This window comes from Tricharina praecox (genome assembly GCF_024521635.1).
Source record: "Tricharina praecox strain CBS 144465 chromosome Unknown BZA05scaffold_1, whole genome shotgun sequence".
NCBI classification, from domain to species: Eukaryota; Fungi; Ascomycota; class Pezizomycetes; order Pezizales; family Pyronemataceae; genus Tricharina; species Tricharina praecox.
Window position 1 is genome coordinate 2134839 of NW_026250403.1, and position 26183 is coordinate 2161021.

The window sequence follows — 26183 nt, forward strand, 5'->3', positions numbered from 1 at the left end:
TAGCAAAAGCAAAAAAGCAAAAGCTGTGTACGAAGAAAAAAGAGGAACAGGCATCCCAAGTGCAGGAAAAGAAAAGCCACTTCTCACGCCCAAGCCTCGATCCCTCACGGTAAGGCAATTAGTCGTTTTCCACCAGAATACCTCCCACCCATCCCTCCTCCCCTCCGTCCTCGCACTCGTTCATAACTGCTAGTTACGTCTCTGATCTCGCTGTGTCAATTCAAAGACTCTATCTCCCCCGCTATCCCCCTCGCAACTCCATATCCCCCACAAAGATCGCCTCCCGACCCGACGCGTCGTTGCGAACAGACCGTCTGCTGGCCCCCACAACAGACCAGCCCCATCTCCGAACGAACCCGCCACTTCGGCGAACACCCCATACAAAAGCCACCATTTTCTCCACCGCAGAACTGGCTCCGTTTCCCTACACGCAGGTCCGTCGAACGAGCCTGGATACCGTTCCGCCTCTGTCACCGGGAGCAAGCCGACCCCAGAGAAGGAGGGCCTCCGTGCCCCGTTCTCCATCGCGTCCGAAGGCCGCGAGACAGCACGCTGCGGTGGCGGTGGCGGCGGCGACATCAGCGGCGGCGACATCAGCGACGGTGACGACAGAACCCCCGACGCTACAGTTCACGACGCATTTCGAAGATGGCGACCGGATTTCGGATGCGACGCTAGGTAACGACAAGTTGGCTACGGCTCCGGATTCTCGTGGTGTTGCCGACCGGGGGTCTCCGGCCTTCCAGGTCATCGTCCTGGTAAGTTTTCATTTTCGTCGCCCTTTTGTTTTTTTTTGTCGCGTGCGCGCGTCCGGTTGTGTCGAGAGTTCTTTCGATGGTTCCTTGAAAGGAAGAAAGAAAAAACACAATCTGTGCGTGCATGCTCTTTATGTAAGTTGGCTCGCAAGGCAGAAACGCAATATCTGACCGTCGACTTTGTTTGGTTCGGGTACATGCAGGGATCTGGGGGAGGTCCAACCGAAGGCAACTGTTCTGGCTATCTCCTACGTTCGACGTCAAAACGATGGGCAAAGAACTCGATTCTGGCCGTCGATGCCGGAACTCATCTCTCTGGCATCGTAAAAATCCTCGACGACCATGCACCCAACCGGAAAAACCCGGAGGCCTCGCCGTTCGAGGGTGCCCCGCTACCTGGAGCAAGTTCGAAAGTCAATGCCGCATTCATCACTCGAGAGCTCGTATCGACATATCTCCTCACCCACTCACATCTGGACCACCTCTCCGGCTTCGTGATCAACACAGCCTCCTTCTCCAACACCGCCCAGCCGAAGCGAGTGGCTGCCCTGCCGCACGTGATCAACGCGTTGAAGACGCACATCTTCAACGACGTCATCTGGCCTAATCTGTCGGACGAAGATGCCGGCGTGGGACTCCTCACGTATCAGCGGATGCAGGTGGCGCACACGTATATTCCCGTCTCCGATGGATTGAGTGCGCAGGTGTGGGCGGTCAGCCATGGCCACTGCATGAAGCTGCACACTCACTGGGGAAGGAAGAGCTCCGCTGGTCTTCCCTGTGATGGAGCTCATAGCGGTCACAATCACCAGGCGCGATGGTGCGTGCTCGATTCTGCGGTCTTCTTCGTTCGGGATGACACCTCTGGCCAGGAGGTCATGATGTGGGGTGATGTTGAGCCTGGTTCGTTTCCGCCCTCTGACCCCACGTGTTCGCGCATCGTCACTAAAAAAATGATCGCCGCTCAGACTCGGTATCCCTGGACCCCCGCAACCTCCGTGTCTGGCAGGAAGCAGCACGGAAATTCCACGCCGGCTTCCTGAGCACAATCTTCATCGAATGCAGCTACGTCAACTCGCAACCCGACTCACAGCTCTACGGCCACCTCTCACCGCAGCACCTGATGACGGAACTCAAAGTGCTCGCCGAATTCATCGTCTGGCTACGCAACGGCGGCGACCAACGCAACGACAAGAAGCGCAAGCGGCTCAGCAACGGCTACTCGAACGACGATCCACTGATCGAAGGCCGGCGGCGGAACAATCCCAATCCGCCCAACACGGTCCGCGAAGAGGACGAAGAGGACGTTCCCCCGCCGTTCGGAAACCTCCTGCCGGACACGCACATCATGACCGACAATGTGAATCTGGACGTTAATCCGATCGCTGGCTTTCCCGCAGTCAACCCGTTTGGCGACCTGCGGCCGCTGGAGGGCCTGCAAATCGTCATCACCCATGTTAAGGATACCATGGGCGAGCTCGACGATCCCATGCTCGTCCTGGCGGACCTGGAAAAACTCGAGAAGGAGGCGAATCTGGGCTGCACGTTTGTGCTCGCTAGGCAGGGGGGGAGTATATATTTCTAGTTTCTTGAGTATCTTCAATTGCTTTCTGGGTGGTTCGTCTGTTTTATTTTTGATTTTGTGGGTCTGAATCTTTGCAGCGGGGATCGGGGATCGGGGATCGGGGATTATTTCGTTTCTTGTTTTCTTGTTCTACTTGCTTTACACGATTGTTGTAGACCGGTTTGCTTTTTCCGGATTGGATTGGATTGGATTTGTTCGGATTGCTTCGGATGGGAAGGGATGAAATGGATTGGATGGACTGGGCTGGGATCGGGCTGGATTAACGGAGTTGCGTTCTTTTGCCTACTTTACTTTACTTTACTTACTTTACTTAACTTGATATGTGGTTTGCTGGGTTTGGTCAGTGGCCAGTGGTGAGGGTGGGGGTGTTGATAATACCACACTCACTACACTGAAGATTGTACGATATTGTTGTCGAAGGAAATGGGATGGGGATAATGTTTTGATCCGACGGTGGTGCACATTCGTTTCTCTAGCACAATAGCAACGCTGTGTGTGAACTCATCTATTTTTTCCTTGCGTGCCTTTTGCATTCACAGTTCCTGATCCGAGACCGAACTGCGTGCTTGCTTGCGTGGTATGTGACATGATGTATCATACCAGTACATATGGTATCTCTGTCCGTCCCCATCCCCGTCCCCCTCCTGTCGTTGCTAGCCCTCCCGTCGTTGCCATTCCCTTCCCCAACCCGTATGAAAAATATAAAAAAAATATAAGAAAAAGAAAAAGAAAACTAAAAAGAGCACGAACAATCAATCAATCGAAAAGAATACCGCGCCCAACCTTGAAATGAAGCCCAGAAAAAAATAAAAATTGTAGGAAACGAATACTACCCAGAAAAAATAAAAAATCAAAGTTGACACCAAACCGTATACACAAATGCAATCAAGCCTGTCGAAGAGTCTCGAAGAAACAAGTTCAGAAAATCTCCGCCTGCCCCTCCTGGACCTGTTCATTACAGCACATCCTACAGATAGCGAAGCCACACCTGCCGCCCTTCTTCTCATCGCGCTCTCTTACACCTCCAAGTCTCGCATTCTCCGGTGCGGCCTCAGGCACGCCGTCCTCGCCGTCGAGACACACCCACATATTTGCGAACGGACCCTTGAGGCAGAAGGCGCACTTCTGCGTGGTCCCACCCTTGCGCGGCTTCATGCGGTGCTCTTTGCACTCGCCCACGCCGTTCTCGTCCTCCTCGCACGTGCGGATAAACAGCGTGCCGGGCGCGTGGTGCATGCCCTGCTTCTCCTCGGCGGTGAGCGGCTGGGCCTTGAGGATTACGGACGCGCGGTTGGGGTTGGAGGAGGCGGGAACGGCGTCGGAATCGAGCATTGCGCCTGGGCGCGACGTGCCGTTGCTGCCTGAGCGGCCGATAATTGTTGACGAGACGGCGGCGGCACGGATCGCGCTGTTCCAGCGCGCTTTGCTCATTTCCGAGCTGGTGCCGCAGCCAAGCGGGCCCGAGACTTCGGTGACGGGGGAGTTGGCGCCGCTTTCGTGATCAGTGCCGTCCTCGGGGATGGGCGGTGGGGTTCCGCTATCAACGCTGGGGAGCGGCGCCTTCGGCGGACGGCGAGAGAAGGCACGCTTGAGGCCTTCACCAACAGACTTACTCCTCTTAACGACAGGAGGCGGTGCCAGTCCTCCGACTGTTGCGGAACGCGGTACTTCGGCGGCCGAAAAGGATCTGGCGGGGAGAGCAGGCGGCTGAAGATCCGTATTTACGCGCAAGCCATTGCGCGCTGGGGTACCCGTCGATGGCCGAGGAGCGGCATCATCGAACCTCGAGAGTGCTGCAACGCGGTCGTTCTGCGCGCGAGAGGCAGTCTTGGGACGGACCTGCACCTTGGACAGAGACCGGTCCACGTCGAATGGTGTCGGAGAAGCAGATCGCGACAACGGTGATGAGGGGACAGACTGGTTGTTGTTGCCCATTTGCGAGATACTGTCGTCAGGACGGATCACAGAGAAGTCATCCCGGATGAACGAAAACGCTGACCCGGAACGGGCATACGGCGACGTGGGACTCTGTTCCATGCGCATAGACCGCTCGGAACCGGAGTTGTTCCGTGACGGGGGATTCGATGCGGCCTCTTCTTCCGTGATCGGTGGTGCCACCGGCTTGGGCTTGAGTGGTGTGCCACCTCCCGGTCGAGATGACATGGTTGCTGTTCGCAGCATCATCCTTGGACTTCCAGGACCGAACGGGGGTTTCCGCGCTGTCGGTGAGCGGTTGTACGTCGGGCTGATCGGGGTGGTTGGAAGCATTGGAGATGTGGCGGCACTTGTCGGCGCGGTGCTGATTGTGGGTGATGGCCTAGTAAGCATGGTAAAGCCCGTGCTGCTTGTGGTATCTGTGAAATGCGAATCGTGTTTACCGGTCCGTGGCTGAGCAGGCTCGGGCATGATGCTGTCGTGGTGGATACGCGAAAACGTAGTCTTGTGAGGATCCGGAGTGGGAGGTTCATGCGTGAAACTCGGAACCGCGGAACCAACTTCGGTGGTTGTGTCCAGGAACACTGGTACCTCTTCGGAAAATTTCCTCGGCCCTTGCATGTAATCTTGCTGCCTCACAGTCATATCACTTTTATGTGTACCCACTATACCCGGATGTCCCCTCAGCGCAGAGAAAGAGTACCCATCGTCGGCAGGAGTGGCAGGCGTCTCGGGCGTTACATTCCGATGCGAGCTTCGGGTTGATGAATGTTGACTCGACAACCCCGGGTTATCCGACTCGGTCGCCAAGGTCGCATTGTCGGACGATTTGTAACTGGGTCGCAGTGAAAGATTGCTCGCCGAGCTTGCTGCCGAAGGGTAGTAGCTCCAGTCATCGACCTTTCCGTGAACCTCCTGCACTTGATATGTGGGCCGAGTATCGTGTTCAACGTCAAACCGCGCCATAATGTCATCCATCTCCGCTCCGATCTGTTGCTGACTTGTCGATGTCGCCGTGGCGGACCCGGAGAGTGCATCCATGTTCATGTCTTTCATGCTATCCAAGCTTGGAAGTTGAGGGATTTCATCTCTACTCACATCCCTTGATGGGCTGGTGAGCGCCGCATCCTCTGGCAGTGTTTCTTCGCGAGGTCTGTTTCCAGCACCCACAAGCGTACGCAGCCGGGTGGAAACCTTTCTGCTGAGTGACCGCTTCGGCCCCGAGGGCACTCCCCCGGTGGGCTTGTCATAGAAATCGGGCCCACGCTGCACCGGCTGTAGCTTACCAAGGTAGGCGGGCAGGTTATGGTGCTCAGGGGACTGGGGTGCTGAAATAGCAGGCCGGCCCCTTGCACCCATCACCGGTGACGGCATGGAAAAGTCGATGAATGTGGTATCTGTCGGCTCGGTCGGGGTTTCCCCAACAAGATTGAATTCCAGGCCGTGCGAGAAGTGTGTTGAAGTCGGGCCGGAAACCGGTGACACTGGCGACACGGGCTCGTCCTGCGGCGCAAAGTTGTATCTTCGAGGCGAGGGCAGCAACGGCGATACCGGCTCTTCGGGCCCTGAATCAAAGGCCTCAAAGTATTTTGCCGTCTCCGCCTGCTGAAGTTCTCTAGCTGGTTGAATATCTAATTTCAATGGGCGGTGACGTGTCTGCTCGGTTTGATAGTAGGATAGGGTGAAAGGTTGAGAGATGGCTAGGGGACCCTCGATGGAGTTGGCAGAGGAGTAATCGCTGGAGTCGGACCCGCGGCTTTCCGTCGCAGACCTCACAATTGCTAGAGGTGTGTTTCCTCCTTGAAACCGGTCAACGGTAGGGAGCCCTGAATCCTCTCGCTGGGTTTGTCGGCCACGGGCGGTATATTGGGTCGTCGGAGAGTAGGGCTGGTATGTTACTGGGCTCTGGGTTCCCGGCGTGCTGCTACTGCTGGCGCCCGTCCGAAGCGTCAAATGCGACTGCTCTTGATTCCGCGTCCTGACGGTCGGATTCGAAGAAGTCGATGAAGAGTGTGAAGAAAAGGAAGGGACAACAAAGTGCCCTACTTCATCAGGGTCGGGAGTGACGGCCGGGCGGGAGAAGTTTCTGCGCTCGCTGCTACCCGATTGCTCGGGCGAGTAAGGCCTGGGGTAATGTCTAGTTTCGTCAGACGCTGTCAGACCACAATAGGGGGCACTGCAATCGTACTCTTGGTCCTCCCGCTCCCCATTGTTTCCGTCCCACTCCGAAACGTACTCATCAGATGCGGTCGTCGCCAGTCTTCCATCGTTGTCACCATTACCCCTGAGATACTCCTGCACTTGGTACTGGTCATCCGCGCGGCTTGGCCGAGCCGGTGCACCTGGTTGGTGGGGTCTTGGGTCTAATTTCGATGTGTAGTACTCGCCACCATTGAGCTCAGCCCCGCCAGCGCTCGCCGTGGCGGGATGCGCGGGTTCCCCCCTGTGAACCGGCGAAACGCCTACAGCTGCGAGCGGAACACGTCCATCCTGAGGGGAGATCTTGAGATCGATGAAAGAGCCATTGATGTTGATGGGCTCAAGAGGCGTGGGATTTCCAATCCGATCCTTCAAGTTTCCAACCTTTCGATGTTTCGACTTGGACCGGCCCCAGAGAGAGTTCATCCTCCACGGTGGCGGGGGGAGAAGGGGTGTGTTTCGAAAGTCGTGGGTAAAATTGAATTTGCCAGGTAGCGATTATTGAAGGGCGATGAGAGCTCGTGGCCCGAACAGCTGAACAGGAATCGGCGGATATTATTGGACAGAGGACGGACGAATTATTCCGATGCGACAAGAGGGAATGTGTGTAACTGTGAAACAGGGCTTTTGCGGGACGTAGCGGCGGGCTTGCCTGGGGGATTTTCTTTCGTCGCGTCGATTCGAATACTATCTTGTATGTGTATAAATTACTGTGTCCGTCAGCTACACGAACTGAGGCCTGAATGTTCCTGGACGCGGCCGTGTCGAGGGAGCTGGGAGTTTCGATCGTGGCGGAGGTAGGGCAGGCGACAGGACAGGGCTAGCAAGGGCAATGTTGGTACATGGAAGGAGTTCGTTCTGGGCTGTAGGTACCTACCTCAGTCGATTCGCATCCACCGGCAAGCTGAAGAAGCGAGTGTGATGGTGAGAGCGGATATTTTCGGAATCCGATAGTGTTCTGCTCAGCACCGTACGGCAAAAAAGGAGTGAAATACAATAACGAGTGTGATTTCCGCGACCGACTGAACGACTGAACGACAATGGGGGGGGAGAGGAGGGAGTGTTAGGATCAGGAGAAGGGGAGAAGGAGGAGGGCAGATAGGTAGTTGGGGTAGGTGGGCAGTTGGAGCAGTGGCGAGGAGGACGGAGAAAGAAAAGTACGTGGGGATCTCGGGCAGGCCTGCGATGGATGCATAGCCAGGGATGGGGGGAGTTCAGGAACCAGGGCAGCCACGACGAAGAGGTTAGACGCAGGCCCATTCCGAGTAGACGCACGGCCTCATCTTCACCCCCGGACCCTCACCGGGCTAAACAAAGCAAGCCGTAAAATACATTGTATCATTGTATAGTGTGTACCTTTATTTTGGGCCGCGATGTATTTACGGACAGAAACAACGGTGAGAATTAGAAGCATCATCCACCAGAGCGGGCACCGTAAATAGTTGTTTCGGTCGGTTCGTGGGCGTCCCTCGGGCTTCATGCGGCGAAGGTCGCATGGAATTATCTTTTGCCAGGGCAGAGAGACACGGATGCGGAGAGTAGCGATCTTGGAGACGCTATTAAAAACCGGATTGGTTAGCTCAGGAGCGTCGAGCACGCTACATAAGGCGTTGAGCTCGAGAAGGACATGGTGGAAGACATGGTTGAACGAACGCTGGTGTGCCCGGCGCAATTTGGAGACACTGTATGTGGCGCAGCGGCCAGATGAACGTTACATTCGTGCGCTTTCGTGTCCGAACATGAAGAATACGCGCAGCCGGACGGCCCAGGCACAGAACCGCGGCAGATGAGGAGCAGGAGAGGAGTGTGCTGGCACTCCTACGGTGGCTTGGATGCTCGGAGTGGTCAGAGAAGTCTCGGAACGATCTCGGAAACGTTTTCGAAGAGTCTCCTGGAACCCGCGGTACTCTAGCTTGAGATGCTTGGAGTGATCACAGAAGTCTCGGAACGATCTCAGCAGAGTTTTCGAGGAGTCTCCTGGAACCCGCGGTATGCAGATGCAAGCAGTCAGGCTGGCAGGCGTGCCTCTGCACGGGAATCAGCTCTAGTAGAGAAGGGTTAGAGCAACTTCTCTACGATCCCGAGTGGGAACGATCACGAGCTCCCTTGCCAGTTGGAGTAAAGTCAAGACGCACCTCGTTAGTTAGGGCTGTCTTCGGCCAGCTCTCCTTTGCCACAATCCGTTCAGGCGAGTCACCGCCAGGTAGGTTCTCGTACTTGGTACTCATGTACCTACGGGACGGTACATGGATGGACATGTACTTTATTTCGCCATGATCGCAGGACAATTTCGGGCCGAAGGAGCACCAGCTTGGCTCTTGTCGGCTCCCACAACTGGTACGTGCCGGTGCTATCCACACTGAGCTAGAGCAGAGCAGAGGACACCCATCCACATGTCCTCCCTCGTTCTTGGGAGACTTCAACTTTCCGACGCGGCGTTGTGCCTCTCCCAAACATCGTGAAAGGATGGGGTCCGATCCGGTGTCGCTCTAGTTTGAACGCCGGCGTCCCGACAGCTTCACCGACGGATTCACCGACGTTCGAATTGGATTGTGGGGAAGCCTCCTTGCTGCAACGGTTCGGGTGCAGAACTCTCCAGCACCACTCGTGAGTCGTCTACCAGTATATATCTTCATACTTACCTATGCACGGTACATACAATACATTCGTCGGCTTTTCGTCACATCCCCACGTCCATTATCTACACCGAAAGTGAGTTGTCACTTTTATTTTCCTCTCGCTCGTCGCATGAAACATGAAACACGTCCGCCCTCGCTAAAATGATATGAGTGCTCCGGTCGCTTCGGGTTAGTCGGTGCACACTGCACACACACAGCGGGTGGGTCGCGGGAGATTGGCTTGGCTCCGTCCGCGGGACGCATGCTGGGGGGCTTCGGGATCGGCTCTCCCGGCGGAGAGGTGAGCATATCGGACGGAAGAAGCATATATACGGTAGTACGTAACTACGGCACACACACAAAAAAAATCTTGCTTACATACAGTGCACAGTGCACACGGAATTTCCACGGGTGAACCTCCACCCCCCCGTGTGGCATGCAGAGCTCTCCCGCCCCCGTTTCGTATTGAGTGCTGTCACTGATGAACGGAACTACTTTTTATTATGTGCCCATATTATAGGCACTCTAGGCACTCTACTGTATGCATGGAAGCCCGGAATGGCAAACCAATGCACGCGCAAACATGGTCAGACTCCTCGAACGACAACATGCTGTGCTGTGCTGTGGGATGACCACATACTCGTATGTTCAGCCCACTCCGTCCAGGCGTCCAAGCAAGTATCAAGTATCTGCATATACCATACTTCGGTATTTGGGCTCGATGCTTTGAACTTTCCCAAGATGCTCCTACCTACTATCTTGTACAATCTCACAGCAGCTAGCGAGATTGTCTTGTCTTGTCGAACGTTCAGTCTTCTGTGCCGGTTCCGTTGCCGGCTTGCGTGCGACGGTATACATCCAGTCACATGGTGGAAGTGGTCAGTGAAATCTTCGTGGTGTCCATCAAACGTTTTCAGCTGCCTACAGGTTCTACTGCAAAACCCAGTACTCTGCGTTCTGCCTGGAATTCGTGACTCGGGCTCTGGAAACAGTGGTGAGTGAATGCGCACAATTGTGGCTCCAACTTGCTTGCGAGCCACAATAGGGTATTTTCGGGAGTGGAGGCGTTCGTGGTGAAGCCGGCAGCCTCGGCGCGGTCTGTATCTCCACCGCCTTTGGATACCTGGCATCTCGAAGTCGGTATGATACCCTTCAAGTAATTCCTCAAAATCTCCGTGGTCGACTCAACGATAGGTAGGTATGTAGGTACCATCTTTAAACTTCAGTTCTCGCGAGTCCGCAGTTCCGGACGACCGCCCGACTCTACCGCGACTGTTGTGGATAAATCATAAAGTTACCTACCTATGTTTGATTTTGTGCCCACTGCCCACGGTTGAGGCCAGCGGGGATTAGCAGGTGGACGGATCAATCATCAACTTGCTCTGACTCTCGGACTCTCGGACTCTCGGCGGACCTGTGTATCTACCCAACATTTTGCCCGCGTGGCTATAGTATTCCCAAAGGTACTTAGATATCACGGGGATTATCTCCTGCATACCTATGTAGGACCTAGGTAGTTATCGCCGGCAGATCAGATCAGATCACGGTCGACGCCCGCCGGAGACGTCCGGAAGTTGGAACCGATATGTAGATAGGTAGTCAACTTCAAACACGCCACTGCCGGTGCCGGTGCTGCGCGAATTGCTGTTACAGTAAAGTTAATCCGGATTACCCCCACGGAAGAAGGGCTCTTGGCTAGCTGTAGGAAGTATGTAAATCCATAGCTGTTAGCGGGTTAGTCATACATCATACATCATACAGGATGAACATCTTCTCACATATTTGGCTATTTGGCATTTACTCGTTGAATCGCATCCCTACTTACCCAGCACATCTTCAGTCAACGATGCCGCACTCGAGGGTGGCGCCGGTCTAGAAATCTCAAATTGCGTCGACTGCATTCTTTAATAGTGAGGATTCTCTCATGTGATTAGGTACTACGGGCTTACGGCGAGGTGGTGATTATCATTCATTTGGCCGACAATATACATTAGAGATAGTCTGGCCTCTAAAAGTGACAGCACTGCTCCGTATAATTCAAGGTGAATAAACCTCATCATCGTCACTGGTCAGCATTAGTCGATTGACCGGGCGTGTTTATTTTTGGAAGAGGGTTAAACTTTAATGCTCGATTCTTTTCCGCCGCAGGCGCTTTGAGCCAAGGAGGGGGGCAGCCATCGGTCCAATGCGCACTCAGTTCGAATCTAGGATCTTCTAGCGATGGAGACAACTAGTACCTATTCCACACTAGGTATCATAGGAAAAGTATAAAATATAATTTACCTACCAGCTTAAAATCGGATCCGATTTGAAGTGCCCAGCATCACAGCTCTGATAACTCAGGTCAGGTTGACCGTTGCGGAGCCAAGGGCTAGGAAGAAGACGATGGTGATGACGGCATCTACGGTTACTAGTCGACTGATTGCTTCTAAGTTTTACTATACAGCGATCCAACGCACGGGGAAGTGAGCGAAGAACTAGGTAACTTTAACCATAGGCTCTGATAACGGCCCTCCACATTCATGATTCCAGTACTATGCTTTGCAACCCGCTCTTCGTCACAGTTCGCAATCTTTGCCAGGGAAGCGACTTGTGATGAGGACCAAGTGTCACTGGTGATGGCCTTCTGTGTTCAACCTCGAGAAGAGCATATTCACGGAAGGAAATAAAAAGGCTGCCTTCTTCCGATCAGCGAGCTGTCGGAGCATGATTCCGCAAGCTCAAGGCTCCATAGAGCACGGATTCAACAAATCTTGTATGTACCCGCAAAACGGCGGACGCCCTCCTAGTTACAAGTTACAACCTTGCCATCACGTTGCCTAGATATGGTACAGCCTGCCGCGGGGGCCTGGTATGTATGTAGAATCGCGCATAACTAGAGGCTGTGTTGTGGCGCATAGCACAAGGCTGTAGCCTGTGACTCGATATCAAAACACTGCTGCCTAAGTAACGAGGGCCTGATCAAAAAGAACGACCACCCGCATCTCGCATCCCGCGTAGGTAATCCTTCACCGGCAAGCAGGACAATCTTGAAAGTTGAGACTCGAGACAAGCTGCTCCTGCACAGAACTCAAATGTCCCGTTCGAAAGTCACCGCTACTCCTGCGGCAGCGGGCCATCGGTAGTCGGCACCGATTCAATATTCGCTCGAGTCCCCGAATAAATAGTAGTCTCGATACAACTTGGGCGGCTGTAATATACCTATAGCGAACCATCGGCCCAGTCCGCGAGACAGAACAAGCCGTTACAGACTCACAGCAGCCCGCGGGTCAAGTCTAATTCCTCCAGTCATCATTCCAATCCCAACTCTCCAGCCTTGTAGTTAGCCGGCTTTGGGTTTCACAGCCCCAACCATGGACAATGAACATAGTGGGCTATGTACCTGGACACCTCTACGAAAATGCCTCGCCAATCACGACAACAATTTTCCAGCCCATTTTCGACAGCGTGGAGTCCGCGAACATCATCTTCATCTTTCCCAGATATCAGCCGGGGTTCAGCTGGGGTTCGGGCAGTACCACGTTCTCAAGGCTCCAGCTAGTTTTCCGGGTGTGCGCGTGTCAGCTCTTGGTGTGGATCCAACTGCAGCCTGCAGGACGACTTGAGCCTTCCCTATACACATCGCCCTACGGCTCCAGCCTCCAGAGGATTGCCACATAGGTACATGCGTCTACATACCAGCTACTATGGTTACACGAAAAGCTCGATTCCACCCATGGTAACCAGAGTAGTGGAGGGTTCGAATCCTTGAACCGATTCCGACAGTTAAGGCCGAGATGCAAGGGCTCTTGGAGTGCCTGAACTGAAGGAATACGAGATGGTCTCCAACCCTGATAGCAATATATACACGGGTGTATTTGGTTCAACGCATGGGTTTCTCGACGCGAACACAGTCATTCCGAACGAGACGAATTCAAACCACCCCTAAGAACGACAGTTGAGACGATTCCTCCAACGCCTGCAGCTGCACAAGGACGATGCGACGTTCGGAATTCTGCCACTCACCACTGTCATCCTCAATTCGAACACTGACTAGAGTCCGTCTGTACAAAGCGGTCGAAAGTCTAGATGCGGCTGTTGGGGCTATTTGTCGAGGTGCAACGATTGAACTTGAAAGGACTTCATTGCACCAGCAAAATCTACGAGAGTACAAACAATAAAGGAAAAATTACAACTTCCCCTGTCCTACCTGGAATATAGAAGAGCCCACGGAAGGAAACATCAAAATGGACTTCGAAGCCATTAGCACACAATCTCACTCGGGAGATACCTAGAAAGTTTCATCATGTCCACCATCATCCACACGTGAGCCGCAATCATTCCCAATCCACCAGCCATCCACGACACCTAAGCCCCAATATACCACTACCTAGCATGGGCTTGTCCAACTCACGCCAATTCGTGTTTATCGTACAGAATCGTCGACGCTTTCAGTTCGTCCGGAAGGAAGAGCGAGCCGTAAAACGGCAAGTCGCCTTCGTACACGAGTGTCTGGACCTCCTCCTCAGTCAATGCGACCGTCTCTTTCGAACGGGTCTTTTCCCAGAAGTCACTGTCTCCTCCCCTCCACTGCTAGTTTTGGAATCCAATAACCCTGTCGTGCCCTTCATCATCCATTGTTGTCAAGGGCGAACCGCTCCACCCTCGCAAACTGCGGAAAAATCCGTACGTCCTCCAAAGGTAGCTTCTTGAAAACGTTTCCGACGAACCCGGCGCGTTTTTTGGGCTGCGGATCACGGCTTGGCCAATGGTTGCACCCCACTCAACGGGTACGACTACCTCCTCATTGACGGGAGGAGGGTTTGAGGATAATGAGTCGCACGCGTTTGTTGAAATGTAGGGAGAGCGGATCATGATGCCAATCCAGCTTTGGAGAGAGCATCGACGTCGTTTCGGGGACTTTGATTAAAGCCAGGTCGTGTTTGTACCCTTGCAGGTAACCATTCGAAACATCGTCGTCAAAAGCCCGAACGATTGTTCCCAGCTATCAAAAATTAGTCACAGCTTTTCTCTCCAGCAGAAGTCTGACCGCCATCGTCGTCCACAGCTTTCTCCCTTCCAGAGCCAGAAGTTGAAGTGATAGGATTCGACCTCAGGGTTATAGAAACTCGAAGGCCCCCAAACGTCTTGGGGATTGACTCGATAACGTCGACGTAATCCGCGTCTGCATCATAGACTGCAAGGAGCTGACCATGGAAAAACACCAGCAACGCGGTAGCCTTCTTGAAGGTCCCCAGAGCCAACAACAGAGTCTCATCCGATAATGCCATTTTTAGATCCAATTTCTCTTTTCAAAGATCTTCAGGAGGTATGAGCACAATTGGAAGACTATTAGGGCCCTGTGACGCGGTCCCGTCCGGGGCACATCCCAGGACGGACTCGACGGACGATTCCCAGGCCTGGTCTAGCGAGGTCGTCTTCTTCTTCCTCTTTCTCGATCACCATCTATAGAATAGAAGATCCACATCTACCTCCTCTTTCTTCTGTGTGCTCTTCTTCACTCGCCACCACATACAGTCTCTGTGGACAGGGACGGTGACCCTCCTCCTCCTCCTGCTTGTGTATTCCGCATGGGGGATGGCTACACGGTCGGTACCGTCGCGACGTCGGCCTTCAGGCTGCATCTTGAACGAGCACAAACATACCCAAGTACAAGCACAAGCAAGAAAGACATCACCTCGTCCCTACCCTGCCGTGAGGAATGATGATGCATGTACTCTATGTAGCTAACTAACCCCGTCCTTGCCGTATGTAGCGTGGAGGGGTGAAGCGAAGGCTGGGAAGTGGCGATCTTAGCCGCAGATCACGATAAGAAAGTGATCGACAGTGATCGACACGCTGAGGAACGCCACGCATCATAACGTCACCGCAGCTTTTTTTCGTGTTGCGGCAGGAAACAGGAAGGACGGAAAGAAGGAAGGATTGAAGGATGGAAGGATGGAAGGATGGAAGGATGGAAGGATGGAAGGATGGAAGGATGGAAGGATGGAAGGATGGAAGGATGGAAGGATGGAAGGATGGAAGAAGGGGGGACGAGGGAGGATCGATCGCGGCATGATACCTATGACGTATAGTAACGGAGAAACAGGCTCGGCCCGTCCTGTTCGTGGGAGGGGGTGGGGATAGATAAGTTCTCCTCCGCCATCCAGCATCCCCCACAATCGATACAATCTCGCGAACCGCCCTCCCCACAAAACACGCATTCACTGCACAGCACCCGCACACAGCCTACCACCCCACCTACCCACCCCACCCACAACCTTAACCTTAACCGCCACCGCCACCGCTATGTCGACCGCCCCCTTCTCCAGCGGCCCCGAGACGACGTACGATCCGCAAGCGCCATCGATGTCGCAGACGAAGCTGCCGATAGTGCGACAAGAGGAGCTCGCAGCCGCCGCAAGTAATAGCTCAGGCTTGGAATCGAAGATTGCGCAGAAGGTGGAGAAGGTGCGCGACGAGGGGCTGGGGGAGAATGAGAAGTTCAGGAGGCCCGAGGATTAGGCGAAGTAGATGAGAGGAACAAGGAGGGGGTTTTTGTTTATTTGATGCGGATGATCTTTTATTTTGTAAGGATTGGGCGGAAATGGGCAAGATATGCTTCTGTACTTATATCCTAACTACCCCGGGACTAAAGATCCAGTGAAGGCCGTCCTCTTATGTTCATCGTGCACATCCACAGCTTCGCCCAACTCCAACTACTAGTATCTTCAACCTTCGCTAAGCACTGGTGCATGAGCGGATATGCTTTGGCGTATGTACCAGAACAATCGATCCTATTTCCGTACGGCGCGGAGAGTGTGGGAGTCGCCACGTGGGGTATATAAAATTTATCCCATCACGGGATGACGGGGCGATATGTGCGTGCGTGCCAGCCACGAATCACCCGCGGGCCGCTCCACATCACCGAAGTCGGATAATAGGATTCGGGTTCGAGAACCCCAAAAGCTAATAGTTATTTCGGTCCGTTCGGTCACACTCAAGCCGTCTGCGTTACTGCGTGTCGGCAGACCTCGCCAGACTAGCGCCTGACGAAGCAGTGGGGAAATTCGAGAATAGGTGTAGGTGGGAGAGAAAATGGAGGTTGTGTATGCTCTACAACTGCTGTTTATGGTATATGTCGAAGGATACCTATCACTTACTTGTGCTTATGCAGACAGGCTTTTAACTCTTCTTCGAGGATATAAATACCTAAGTGTTAGTTACGCATCGCGCGGATCATCAGAGTCCCCGGCTCCAGCTGCAACGCAGGCACGGTGGCATTGGCGGCTATGTCGTAATCACGCTGAATGTTGGGGCTAATTTTTAGTCAAAACCTACTGGAAGACGATAAGGTGTCGGTGGTGGCCCGGTGGGCGGGGGACAGGAGAGTGGGGAAACCGAGTTCGAGATGCGCCAGTTGAAAACACAAACCGTTCTGCTCCCTGGGTAGAATAACTCTCCGTTGTTGGTACCGGACCGCCCCTTTCAGGTTTCCCCCAACTCCCTTTCCTCTCCTATGGTCCTACCGGATGGTGTGCAGCCCCGCAAAGTTCGTCGTCAATCAGAGGAGGTTATTAAATTTCAAATGAGGCAAACCTACGGTGCCTAGAAGTGAGGGATGAGTTGGAAGGGGTGAGGTCAGTAGCCTTACTATTCGTAGTTCTGGTGGTGCACTTTTTCTGTGAGTGTTGTTTTAAAGTATGTACTGATGGTGCGGAGAGGCGGGAATGTCCTCATCAAGATGAAATGGATGCAGTTGTTCTTCTTTCTTGAGAGTTGCAATGAAGTACGGTACGGTGATGAGCCAGCTAGTTTCTTGGCCGTTCGGCTGTTCTAGGCGGCGTTGTGATATATTCCGTTCCGTGGTCTGTAGATGGGTGCGATTACCCGCAAAGTGTGACAGTTGCCTGATACTTTCACTTTCAAGCAACGCATCCGCTTCCAACGTGCCGTCACTCTATAGACGCTTTATTGAACGTAGGGTGGTCGAGAAATCTCTCGTATAGTTTCATCGCGATTCGAAGTTGACGAACAGTACGCAGAGAGCTATTGAGGCATTAGAATTTGCGCAGGCCAATGAAACACGTGATGTCATCTTCCGCACGTGATGAGTGATCAAATGGTGGATTACTCATCAACAAAACGCGCTCTGGGCCTCTGGCTCGCATCCGAACATCATCCGGAAATCGTTCGAAGTGCTCGTCGACTGGAAAGAAGGGCATCGCAGCAACGCAGTCGTGCTCCTTACTTCAACTGACACCGACGATGGGGGGTCGGATGCCGAGGCGGCCGCTTCGGTTTCCTGACGTGCAGTTTTCTGAGCACATTACCGATTCGATGATATCGCTGAGATTAGGGGTCTAGTTGAGGGGAGACGCCAGCCAGACCTCCGAGGCGAGTGCCGTAGCATCTGGGATTTAGCAGTATGATGGCTGTGGCTGTTGTGTCCGGCCATCCACTTCCGAAGCCACTCTAGACAAATTGTCAGCGAGGGTGCTGATTGGATCGTAACTAGAGTCGGATAAACCCACGTATCCATTTCGGCGACCGAGTGGTTACCCGGATGTCTCGTCCAACCAGCCACTAGTACCAGCCACCAGTGCGCGGCTTTATCCGGCCGCGCTGCCGCCCGCGTGACCGCAAGGCGAGTGACGAGGGATCCCCCAAAAGCGCGCACACGGAATTCGGCAGATCTATCCTCCAAGGAGTAAGGTGGCTAGCCCCACTGTGTCCGGCAGGTCCACTCCCGAAATTCGACGGAGTGGGGAGAGAGAGAGAGGGCGGGCGGGTTTTGATGTGCGAAAAGAAGTGCCGCAGAGCAGCAGACAGACAGGCAGGCAGACAGGCAAGCCTCGGAACGAGGCCTAGCACATTTAACCGTCTCGGGGGGCGGGGGATGGGGGATGGGGATGGGACGAAGTTTTCTTTCTTTCGGTGCGTGAGAAGAATCGGCACGGTTGTGCCGGGGAGGAACATGCGTAAGCCCTCCAGCGATGATGTCACGGCGAAAGCGGAGCTGGGACGCAACTGGTCAACCAGAAAGGAGAAACGATTGTGCGGAAAGCACCCACGAAGATGATGGTACCTACATACTTCCGGATCTCCTTCGCCGTGCCCTCGCTACCTATATATGAGGATCGTGGAAGGTACCAAGCATACCAAGCATACCAAGCAAAGTTGGCAGTTCCGGGTGTTCCTTCGATTCTGCTCGCTTCCGTGGTGATGGATGTGAGTGCGGCGTTATTCGCTCTCCCTTAGTGCTGTGTGCTCGCTCACCGGGGGAGGGATGCGAAGGACCCGACAAGGATTGCGGCTGCATAATGCCGTCTTACGCGAGATACGAAAAGCTTGTTTGAGCCTGGCTATCCCCACTTGGGCGCTGGCACGTCCGTCCACTCCGCGGGAATCGACGGCGTCGTGTCGTTCGTCCATATCTCCAGGATAGCCCAACTATCGCAATGCTGAGGCTTGTCCGCACTCTGGGATATCGCAATGCTGAGGCTGTCCTTCGACGGCGACGAGCCAGTTGCCAATCGGCGTTAATGCGCATTCTGCGGGGGGATGCGGCAAGGAGGGGAGTACATAGCGAAGTACTCGCCTCTGCATGTGGGACACCGGATGTTCGGATGGGACGGCAAGTTCAGCAGCCGTCTCCGACCTGGCGGCAACATCGTCGCTGTCTTCGTGGAAGCTCCTTGCGGTCGGCGATGGGTCAGATAGAGGAGAACCACAGGAGAGGAGCAATCTGGCCGAATCCTCTAGCTGTTGACGTTTCTGTTACGAGTACCAAACTCAGCCTTTGCTGGCCGGGCCGCACCACCACCTGAGGCATTTTGGGCGACTTGGGTGAAAGAGGCGCCATTGCAGAGGGACTCCCTCCAACACGGCTGCCTCTATCCACTAGATACCTCATACGGAAGTATCACACGGGAGGCAGGAGCAGAAGCACGAGACGGACAGGTCTCAGTCCCCCACACACCCGCCCCCCCTCCCCGCCCCCCGCGCCCGGGCCCAACACACCATCCATTTATCTTCTGCGTTCTCCCGTCCTTGTTTTTCTTCTATTCCATCCTACTCCGCTCCTCTCCTACTCTTCCCTCCCGTCCACTCTCCTCTCCGTGTGCTACCATCACCTGTTCGAATCTTGAGCAACTGAGTCAAGTCAATCACCACCTCGACCACTACTACTATCTCTTCGCTGAGATCGTCGTACACTCAGGTCAGTCTATGCTACTCCTTCATTGCCTATCTTCCCCACAGCTATTTTTGCCTTCGTCGTGCTGGCACCCAATACTGCCCAACTTGCCTTTTGGGTTGCCGGGTCCGGTGGTCAGTGACCTCCACGTCACTGGCCGTCAATGCGGCCAGCACCGCACACGACGATGGCCGCGCACCTCTTCCATCATCATCAAGTTCTATTATTGTCCCACACAAACCTTACGCTTGGACACATAACTAATACTCCTCCTCCCCCAGCCTTAACTCCTCGGTATCACCACCACCTCCTCCACCTCACCTCCACCTTCACTACCTCTTCTACCTCCACCACTACCACCACTACCACCACCACCACCTCACGCCATAATGCCTGCCATCACCTACACCAACGCCCTCTTCAAGCGCGACAAAAACTTCGCGCAGCGACAACCGGGAGTGATCCTGGTGTTCTGCATCATCGGCACGCTCGCGCTGCTCGTCACCGCGCTCATCATCACCAAGAAGCGCGGTGAGGCAAGGAAAAGGCGGGAGGACGCCGAGCACAGGACAATGAATACCCGACAGAAGGTGGAAGCTCCTTCTGCCGTATGAGCCTTGAGGGGGATGAAGGAAATGGGCTAGAAGGGGTATGGGTGGATGGATGGATGGGATGGATGGACGAATGGGATGGATGGATGGGATGGATGGATGGGATGGACGGATGGTGTATAATAGGATGGATGTGTCGTACGTTTAATGTCTTGTTGTGCTGCAACCCAATGTCGGGCTCTCGCCTTGTGTCGCAATGCCCATTGTGACTGTGTGAGCGCCGAGCAACGAGCTCAAATCCTCGCCAGATCGCCACCGCTAGTTCAGCAAGGCGAATCCATTATCCACCGTCGCTTAGCCAAATTATTTGTTGCCTGTAGAGAAGATCTCGGTCGATGGGCGACATCGATAACGGCGACGCGCCGAAGGCTGAAGCCGTCCATCCATCAATCGACCGGTGCAGTGGCCATGACTCGTCAAAGGCCCATTCAGTCTTTTCCTCAGTGCGCCATTGAACATTCACAGGCTACTTACCTACCATAATTCCAGATTCGCCGCAACCCTTGTACTATACTCTACGCGCAACAGTTTATGCTCCATCCATCTCCATCCATCTCCACCTCCATCGGCACCAAGTCCATCCTCGCGAGAACGGCAGTCGGCAGTCGGCAGTCGGCCACCACCACCCTCCTTCTCTCATAGAATACGACACGCTGCATCACCGTCCCAAGCTCCTAGCCCTTAATACGGTACCGATACTCTTGGCGGGTGAGCGATGCGCCATGTGTGGAGTTGTTGTGGTTATGGTTATCAGTTTTCTATTCATTTATTACGACCATACTGTGCTAGAGGACTCAGGAACGAAGGAGTGGCCCGGTGGGTGGGTGGATCTTCGATTGGGGGTAGGGGCCCGGGGGGCAGCACAACGAGATGTTGGAACTTGGGGGGCACATATGTGTGGAAGAGGACGACTGCGGTTTTTTGTTTTCCTTCTTCTTTTCTTCGCGGGTTGGGTCGGCAAGGAGGAGGAGGAGGGATTGGAACTTCAGGCTTGGTCTCTTCTTCGGCCCCCTAACACATGCTGAACGGAAGAATCGGCTGCACGTGTCACGTGTCACGTGTGATCGTGAGGTGGAGATATTAGGCTCTGGCTTTCTTTCTCGTATACCGGGATGGGTCATTGCGTATCACTCGTGGGAAAATGAGCTCGTCGGGTTTAACAGTGAACACTGGACACGGCCAAACATACCACTTCACTTCTCTCCATCTCGATTTTTCCAGTGAATCACCTCCACGAGTCCTTCCAACATTTCAATGGATCCTTAAATACAATCTCCATGCACAGACCGCAAAGCGTACTTCAAACTACTAGTTGCAAAACCATCCACAAGCGGTCGATCTATCTCCTCTAAGTGCTCTATTTCCAGCTTGGTGAAATAGTGCGCCGGAGAACAAAACGAGTGATGTGCTATGGTCATCTAGTAGTAATAATTCTAACAGGGGAGGAGGTACTCTAGGTATCCCACTCTCGCAAGCAAGACTGGAAGGCTTCCAGCAGCCCCTCATTCAATCTCACCTCAGAGCACATTTTACTCCACCAGCCTAGTTACCAGCCCACCCACCAACCCACAGCTTCCGTCTTTCCCTTTCCTTTCCTTCCCTTTCTTTCCCTTCCCACCATCCATCCATCCATCCACAGAACACTTCACCAACAACAACTCTTCGGCTTCACATGAGCGATCAACGATAACAACGACGACGACGACAAAATGGTTTAGGGCCTACACATGTACCAGCGGATCGCAAGTTCGAGACAGCGGACGACTCCCTACGCCCTACAGATCTTGGCACAAACTACTTAGTTAGTTAGTGCGGAGTACTACCCAGTAAATACTAGTACCGTAACGACCTGCGGTAGCCTGGAGATCGCTACATACGTCCCTGGAATATTCCGGTGTACTCTACTCTACTCTACAGCCATACAACCATACATGAAATATCACGCGCTTCGAATCACAGCGATGGTTAGTTATTACTAAGCCAAACAGGTACCCGATCCATCAGGCAGAGAGGGCTGGGCGGAAATGTTGGGGATACATATTGCAGTATGGACGGGAGATTATGTAAAGTACCAGGTCAAAAGTTATCGCTACTCGCCCCTACGAGATCACCACACCACACATGTAGAGCTCTCGAACACACAACCACACAATAGAAAGTAATACAAACTTGCATATAGGATGATTAGAAACATATCTAGCTTCGACAAAATTTCCAGCCCAAAGAAATCAATATTTTATGTGAAGTTATGCGGCTAACCAAAGTCCCATTGTCTCAAGACTATCCATTTTCAACCACAGATTCTGCATCCTAAACACACTTTAAAAAAATTGGGCAATTGGAAGTCCTTGCTAACCGGGTAGGAGATCTTATAATAAACTGGCTCGCAAATATAAGCAGTTGTGGTTCAGCAATGCGGCCCAGGAGAAAATTTTGTGGTTTTCGCTGGTTGTCGTGCAACTTTTTGTATGGGAGCCCCATACAAAATGCGAAATCACTGTTCAAGTCATGCACAAACCACCACTAAAAACCATCAATCTTGACCAAAAGCAGTCAACGTTTTTATATATGAGAGGGCTGATTATTTTACGGCGTCTGTGGAAGACACAGTATTTTCCGTCAGACGAAGGATGAGTTCTAGTCGTGTGAAAGTGGCCATTCTTGGTGTAAAACGGCCCCCTGGCGATAACTTTTGACCTAGTACTTTACCTACAGCGGATAATGTATGTACCGGTATCGGAAAAGTGATATTTCTATGTATGTATACTCCCTGGTTTGTGGAATGCGTAGGTAAGATGGTCGGGACTCGGGGATCGGGACTCGGGACTCGGGCCATGGTCGGGCGGGGATCACTCGACGAGGGCGTGTGCTGAGGTCCATAAGTTTCGGTGGATCGGCTGGTAGGTCAAGTCAAGTGGGCTGCTGTTTGGAAGACGGGGTTTCTGCAGAATAGTACCGGTAACTGTTACTCCATGTTCCCTACAAGTATATAGTAGCCAATTGGATTACCTTGCTGTGCTCCTGGGTATGCGGGGTAGATAAAAAATCAGATAAGATAGGAGGAGGGGCTAGTCGGATCGGTGGATCCGAATGGTGGTGATAAATAGCCGGACTAGCTGGATCGGGTGGCACCGAACGGTGGACCGTGGAGGTATGTAGCAGCAGAGGAGAGCCATACGATGGCTCATCGAAGTTGAATAGAACCTCAACTTCTCCTTCATCCTTCATTTCGCCATTTCCTTCCCGGGTTACATCACCCCATTCCGTGCCAACCAAGACAATGCTAGAGTACTCTAGACAGCATGGTTGGCTGTCATCTGAGAGAACGAAGAAAATACCACGGCCATCTGTGAGCAGTACTCGGCTGCACACTCCGCGCCATATGTGCAATGAGTCCTGTCCGCCTCGCTCTGGGTATGTAGAGGTGGATATACAGCTGCAAACGAGAAGCGCAGGTTGTTCTCGATTCCGACTTGGCGGACGATCGAGTGACCGCACAGGGAGTTCCAGAGGGATCATATGTAGAGCCTCACTTCCCCTTGGCAACCAACCCACAACCCTGACCCTATCGTATCGTACGAGAAACATACCTACTCCTTCCCCACTAACTAGCTCGTCTCCACTGCAACCCCTCTCGGCATACGACCGGACAAAGAGACGAACGATGGCGGATAATATCACACGACTAGCACAGAGGGGCGACTACAATACATGGGCTCTCAAAGCAAAGATCCATCTCATGGCACAAGGCCATTGGGCCGTAATCAACGGAGACGATTGGGGACCGCCGTACCTAGCCTCCATTGACCTAGGGGACCAAGCCTACATACAGAACACCTTCGTCTACTACGATCTAAAACAAAAATTCCTCATCCGCAAGTTCATGGCTTCGGCGGCGATTCTCGACCTTCTCGATGCTACCCTTAAGAAGGAGTTCGCCATAGAGGAGTTGGATGTATACCCAAAGGAATTATGGATGGCGATCAAGAATTATTTTCTGAGGAACAGATAGAGGAGGAGGAGGAGAGTGGATGGTAGCTGGCTTTTATCGGTCAGTAAGTCCATGTCCCATGGTCCATGAGGCGCACTAACATATCCTCTCTCACACAGGTTTGGCCACGGAGGAAGATATGGATCAAATTGGGAAATCATGTGCTTTGTTGTTCGTCCTAGTAATTATTGCAACATCTGATTCTGACTTGGCCGAGGAGCGTGATCTTTCAGTGAGTGGAGTGGAGTAGACATCGATTTAGGAACCTTCGCAAGGCAGAGGCATGATCAGGCTCAACACGTCAAGAGAAAGGGAAAGGCGACGAGATGTCGTCGGGCACGTCGTAGCACTCGGATGGGATCCGAGGCGACCTCAAGCGGCTACTCGGATTGCTCAGATTGCTCGGTGCAACAAGCATTGATCACTTGGTCTCCATCGAACCAACCACCCACAATATCCTTATCCCTATCCACCACCACCACCACCACCACCAGCACCACCATCACCACCATCACCATCACTATCACGCGGCAGTCCAATACATATTAAGGCAACGGCTATCCGGGTGGCGGCATATATGGTCTCCACGCGTCCCCTCTCAATTTGGGCGTCATGGCCCCGCCGCCGCACTGTAGCAGAGAACGAGCATAAATTACAATATTGCTATGTAAGTATATACTTCGACTCTCTCTCTCCGATTGTCTGGTTCAACCCTGTACTCCACGCATTGACGTGCTCGTTTAAAAAGTTTTTTTCTTCCGCAAAGCCTGTAGATATAGGGTCTATTTATTCTGACGTTCCGGGGGGGCGGATTGTATGTACCTACATAAGTGTGTGGATAATAGATATATTAGTTATTTTTTTTGGACATTCGAGAGATTTTTTCAGCAGCAATCGCGGCAACCCCATTTTTATTTTTTCAATCATTTTCAATCATTAAGGGCAGGAAACGTTTTTGCTCGGCCGGAATCTTCGGTCCTGCGCTCCGGTGGGCCAGACCATGCCTCCGACATCTCGGTTCGGCCCCATAGTTATGCACCATAGTTAATTGCCGCTGTTATAAAAAAGAAACCCACAAAAAATAAAAAGGTTCGAATGTTGCCGCTTCCCATGCGTGCACGGATGTCTTTTTTTTTGAGGAGGGGGGAGGGGGGGAGCCCGACGCGCGTTGCGCATAATTTTGAGCTGGGGCGGGGAAAAGATAGCGCTGACTACTACTATGGCTTAAGGCTCGAGTGACAGCAACTGAACCCGGCCGGCGGGGTAGAATAACCGTACGGGTGGGGAGGCCGCAGGCCAAAGTTGAGGCTCGGTGGAACGGACAGTCGACAGTCGACTATCTGAATAGATGGACTGCACGCTGAGGGCGTCAAGCGATGGGGTACGGTGCGTACATACATACAATGTACATACATACAGTCGTTTCAAATCGCCTAAGGCACACGCAGCACACGCACCTGGCAAGCTACCTATTTAGGATGTTACATACCGGTCTACCTACCGTACTATGTATGAAAAACCTTACGATCAACTGGCAGTTTTTGACTGCCGGCCGGCGCGATTGAACGATCATGGGTTGTTTGTTTCACTCGCTGTACTTGAGCTCGTTGCCTCGGCGTGAGCATTGGCGACAGTTTTTCACACTCTCCTCGGACTCGGACTCGGATGAGTGATAGAAAGTGAAGGTGTGCAATTACATGGCAACGAAGGCTGTGCACGCGCAGAGTTTACTCAGCCACGGTCAGGTCATTCGAAGGTTACCTAGTAATCCAGCAAAACCCGCGGCCGGGCATTGCCGTCGTCTCCATCTCGCCAGCCCAGCGGGCTACGTACGGCTACGGCCAAGGCCTCCGCACACCGTACCCTACAGACATACCGAGCCGGCACTTTCGCCGGTCACTCACAGCACAGCCCTTGGTCCGTCGGCAGTACCTTTGATATGTACAATACTTGTGCGTCGCCCACCAACTCAGCAGGTGTCACTTCGATCCCGTGATGCGGGAACATTATCCTGTGCGCACGCGCGCGTGAAAGGGACCGGCGCGGGCTGTGCTACGTTCGAGTTCGTATCGGCGGGTGAGTGAGTGAGTGGGTGGGTGGGTGGGTTTCGTACAACGTTCGGCACGCCGTCTGCGCGATCGGTACCTGCAGCGCGCGAGGCGGAACAGCTCATGGTTTATATCTATAAACGTTTTTTTCTCCGGTACCTCGCGCAGAACGCAGAACGCAAATGGAATTCCTTCTTCATGCCGAGAAAAGGGGTGGAGACGACGACGACGACTACGACGACTACGACGCAGGGGCGAGGGGCG

The 26183-nt window shown here is 53.3% G+C and overlaps 2 protein-coding genes across 2 annotated transcripts; one reads left to right on the forward strand and one right to left on the reverse strand.

The window, feature by feature from the left end:
* Window positions 1–952: 952 nt before the first annotated feature.
* BZA05DRAFT_450917 (cAMP phosphodiesterases class-II-domain-containing protein) lies at window positions 953–2834 on the forward strand (the record flags this gene model as incomplete). The annotated part of the gene is made up of 2 exons (XM_051487425.1): window positions 953–1658; window positions 1724–2834. 2 exons carry the CDS (start codon window positions 953–955, stop codon window positions 2338–2340), a joined length of 1323 nt encoding a protein of 440 aa, XP_051344545.1. The 3' UTR covers window positions 2341–2834.
* Window positions 2835–2845: 11 nt separating this feature from the next.
* BZA05DRAFT_382857 (uncharacterized protein) lies at window positions 2846–3702 on the reverse strand. Its single transcript, XM_051482162.1, has one exon. The coding sequence runs from the start codon at window positions 3670–3672 to the stop codon at window positions 3259–3261; it is 414 nt and encodes a 137-aa protein (XP_051344546.1). The 5' UTR covers window positions 3673–3702; the 3' UTR covers window positions 2846–3258.
* Between the last annotated feature and the right edge of the window lie 22481 nt (window positions 3703–26183).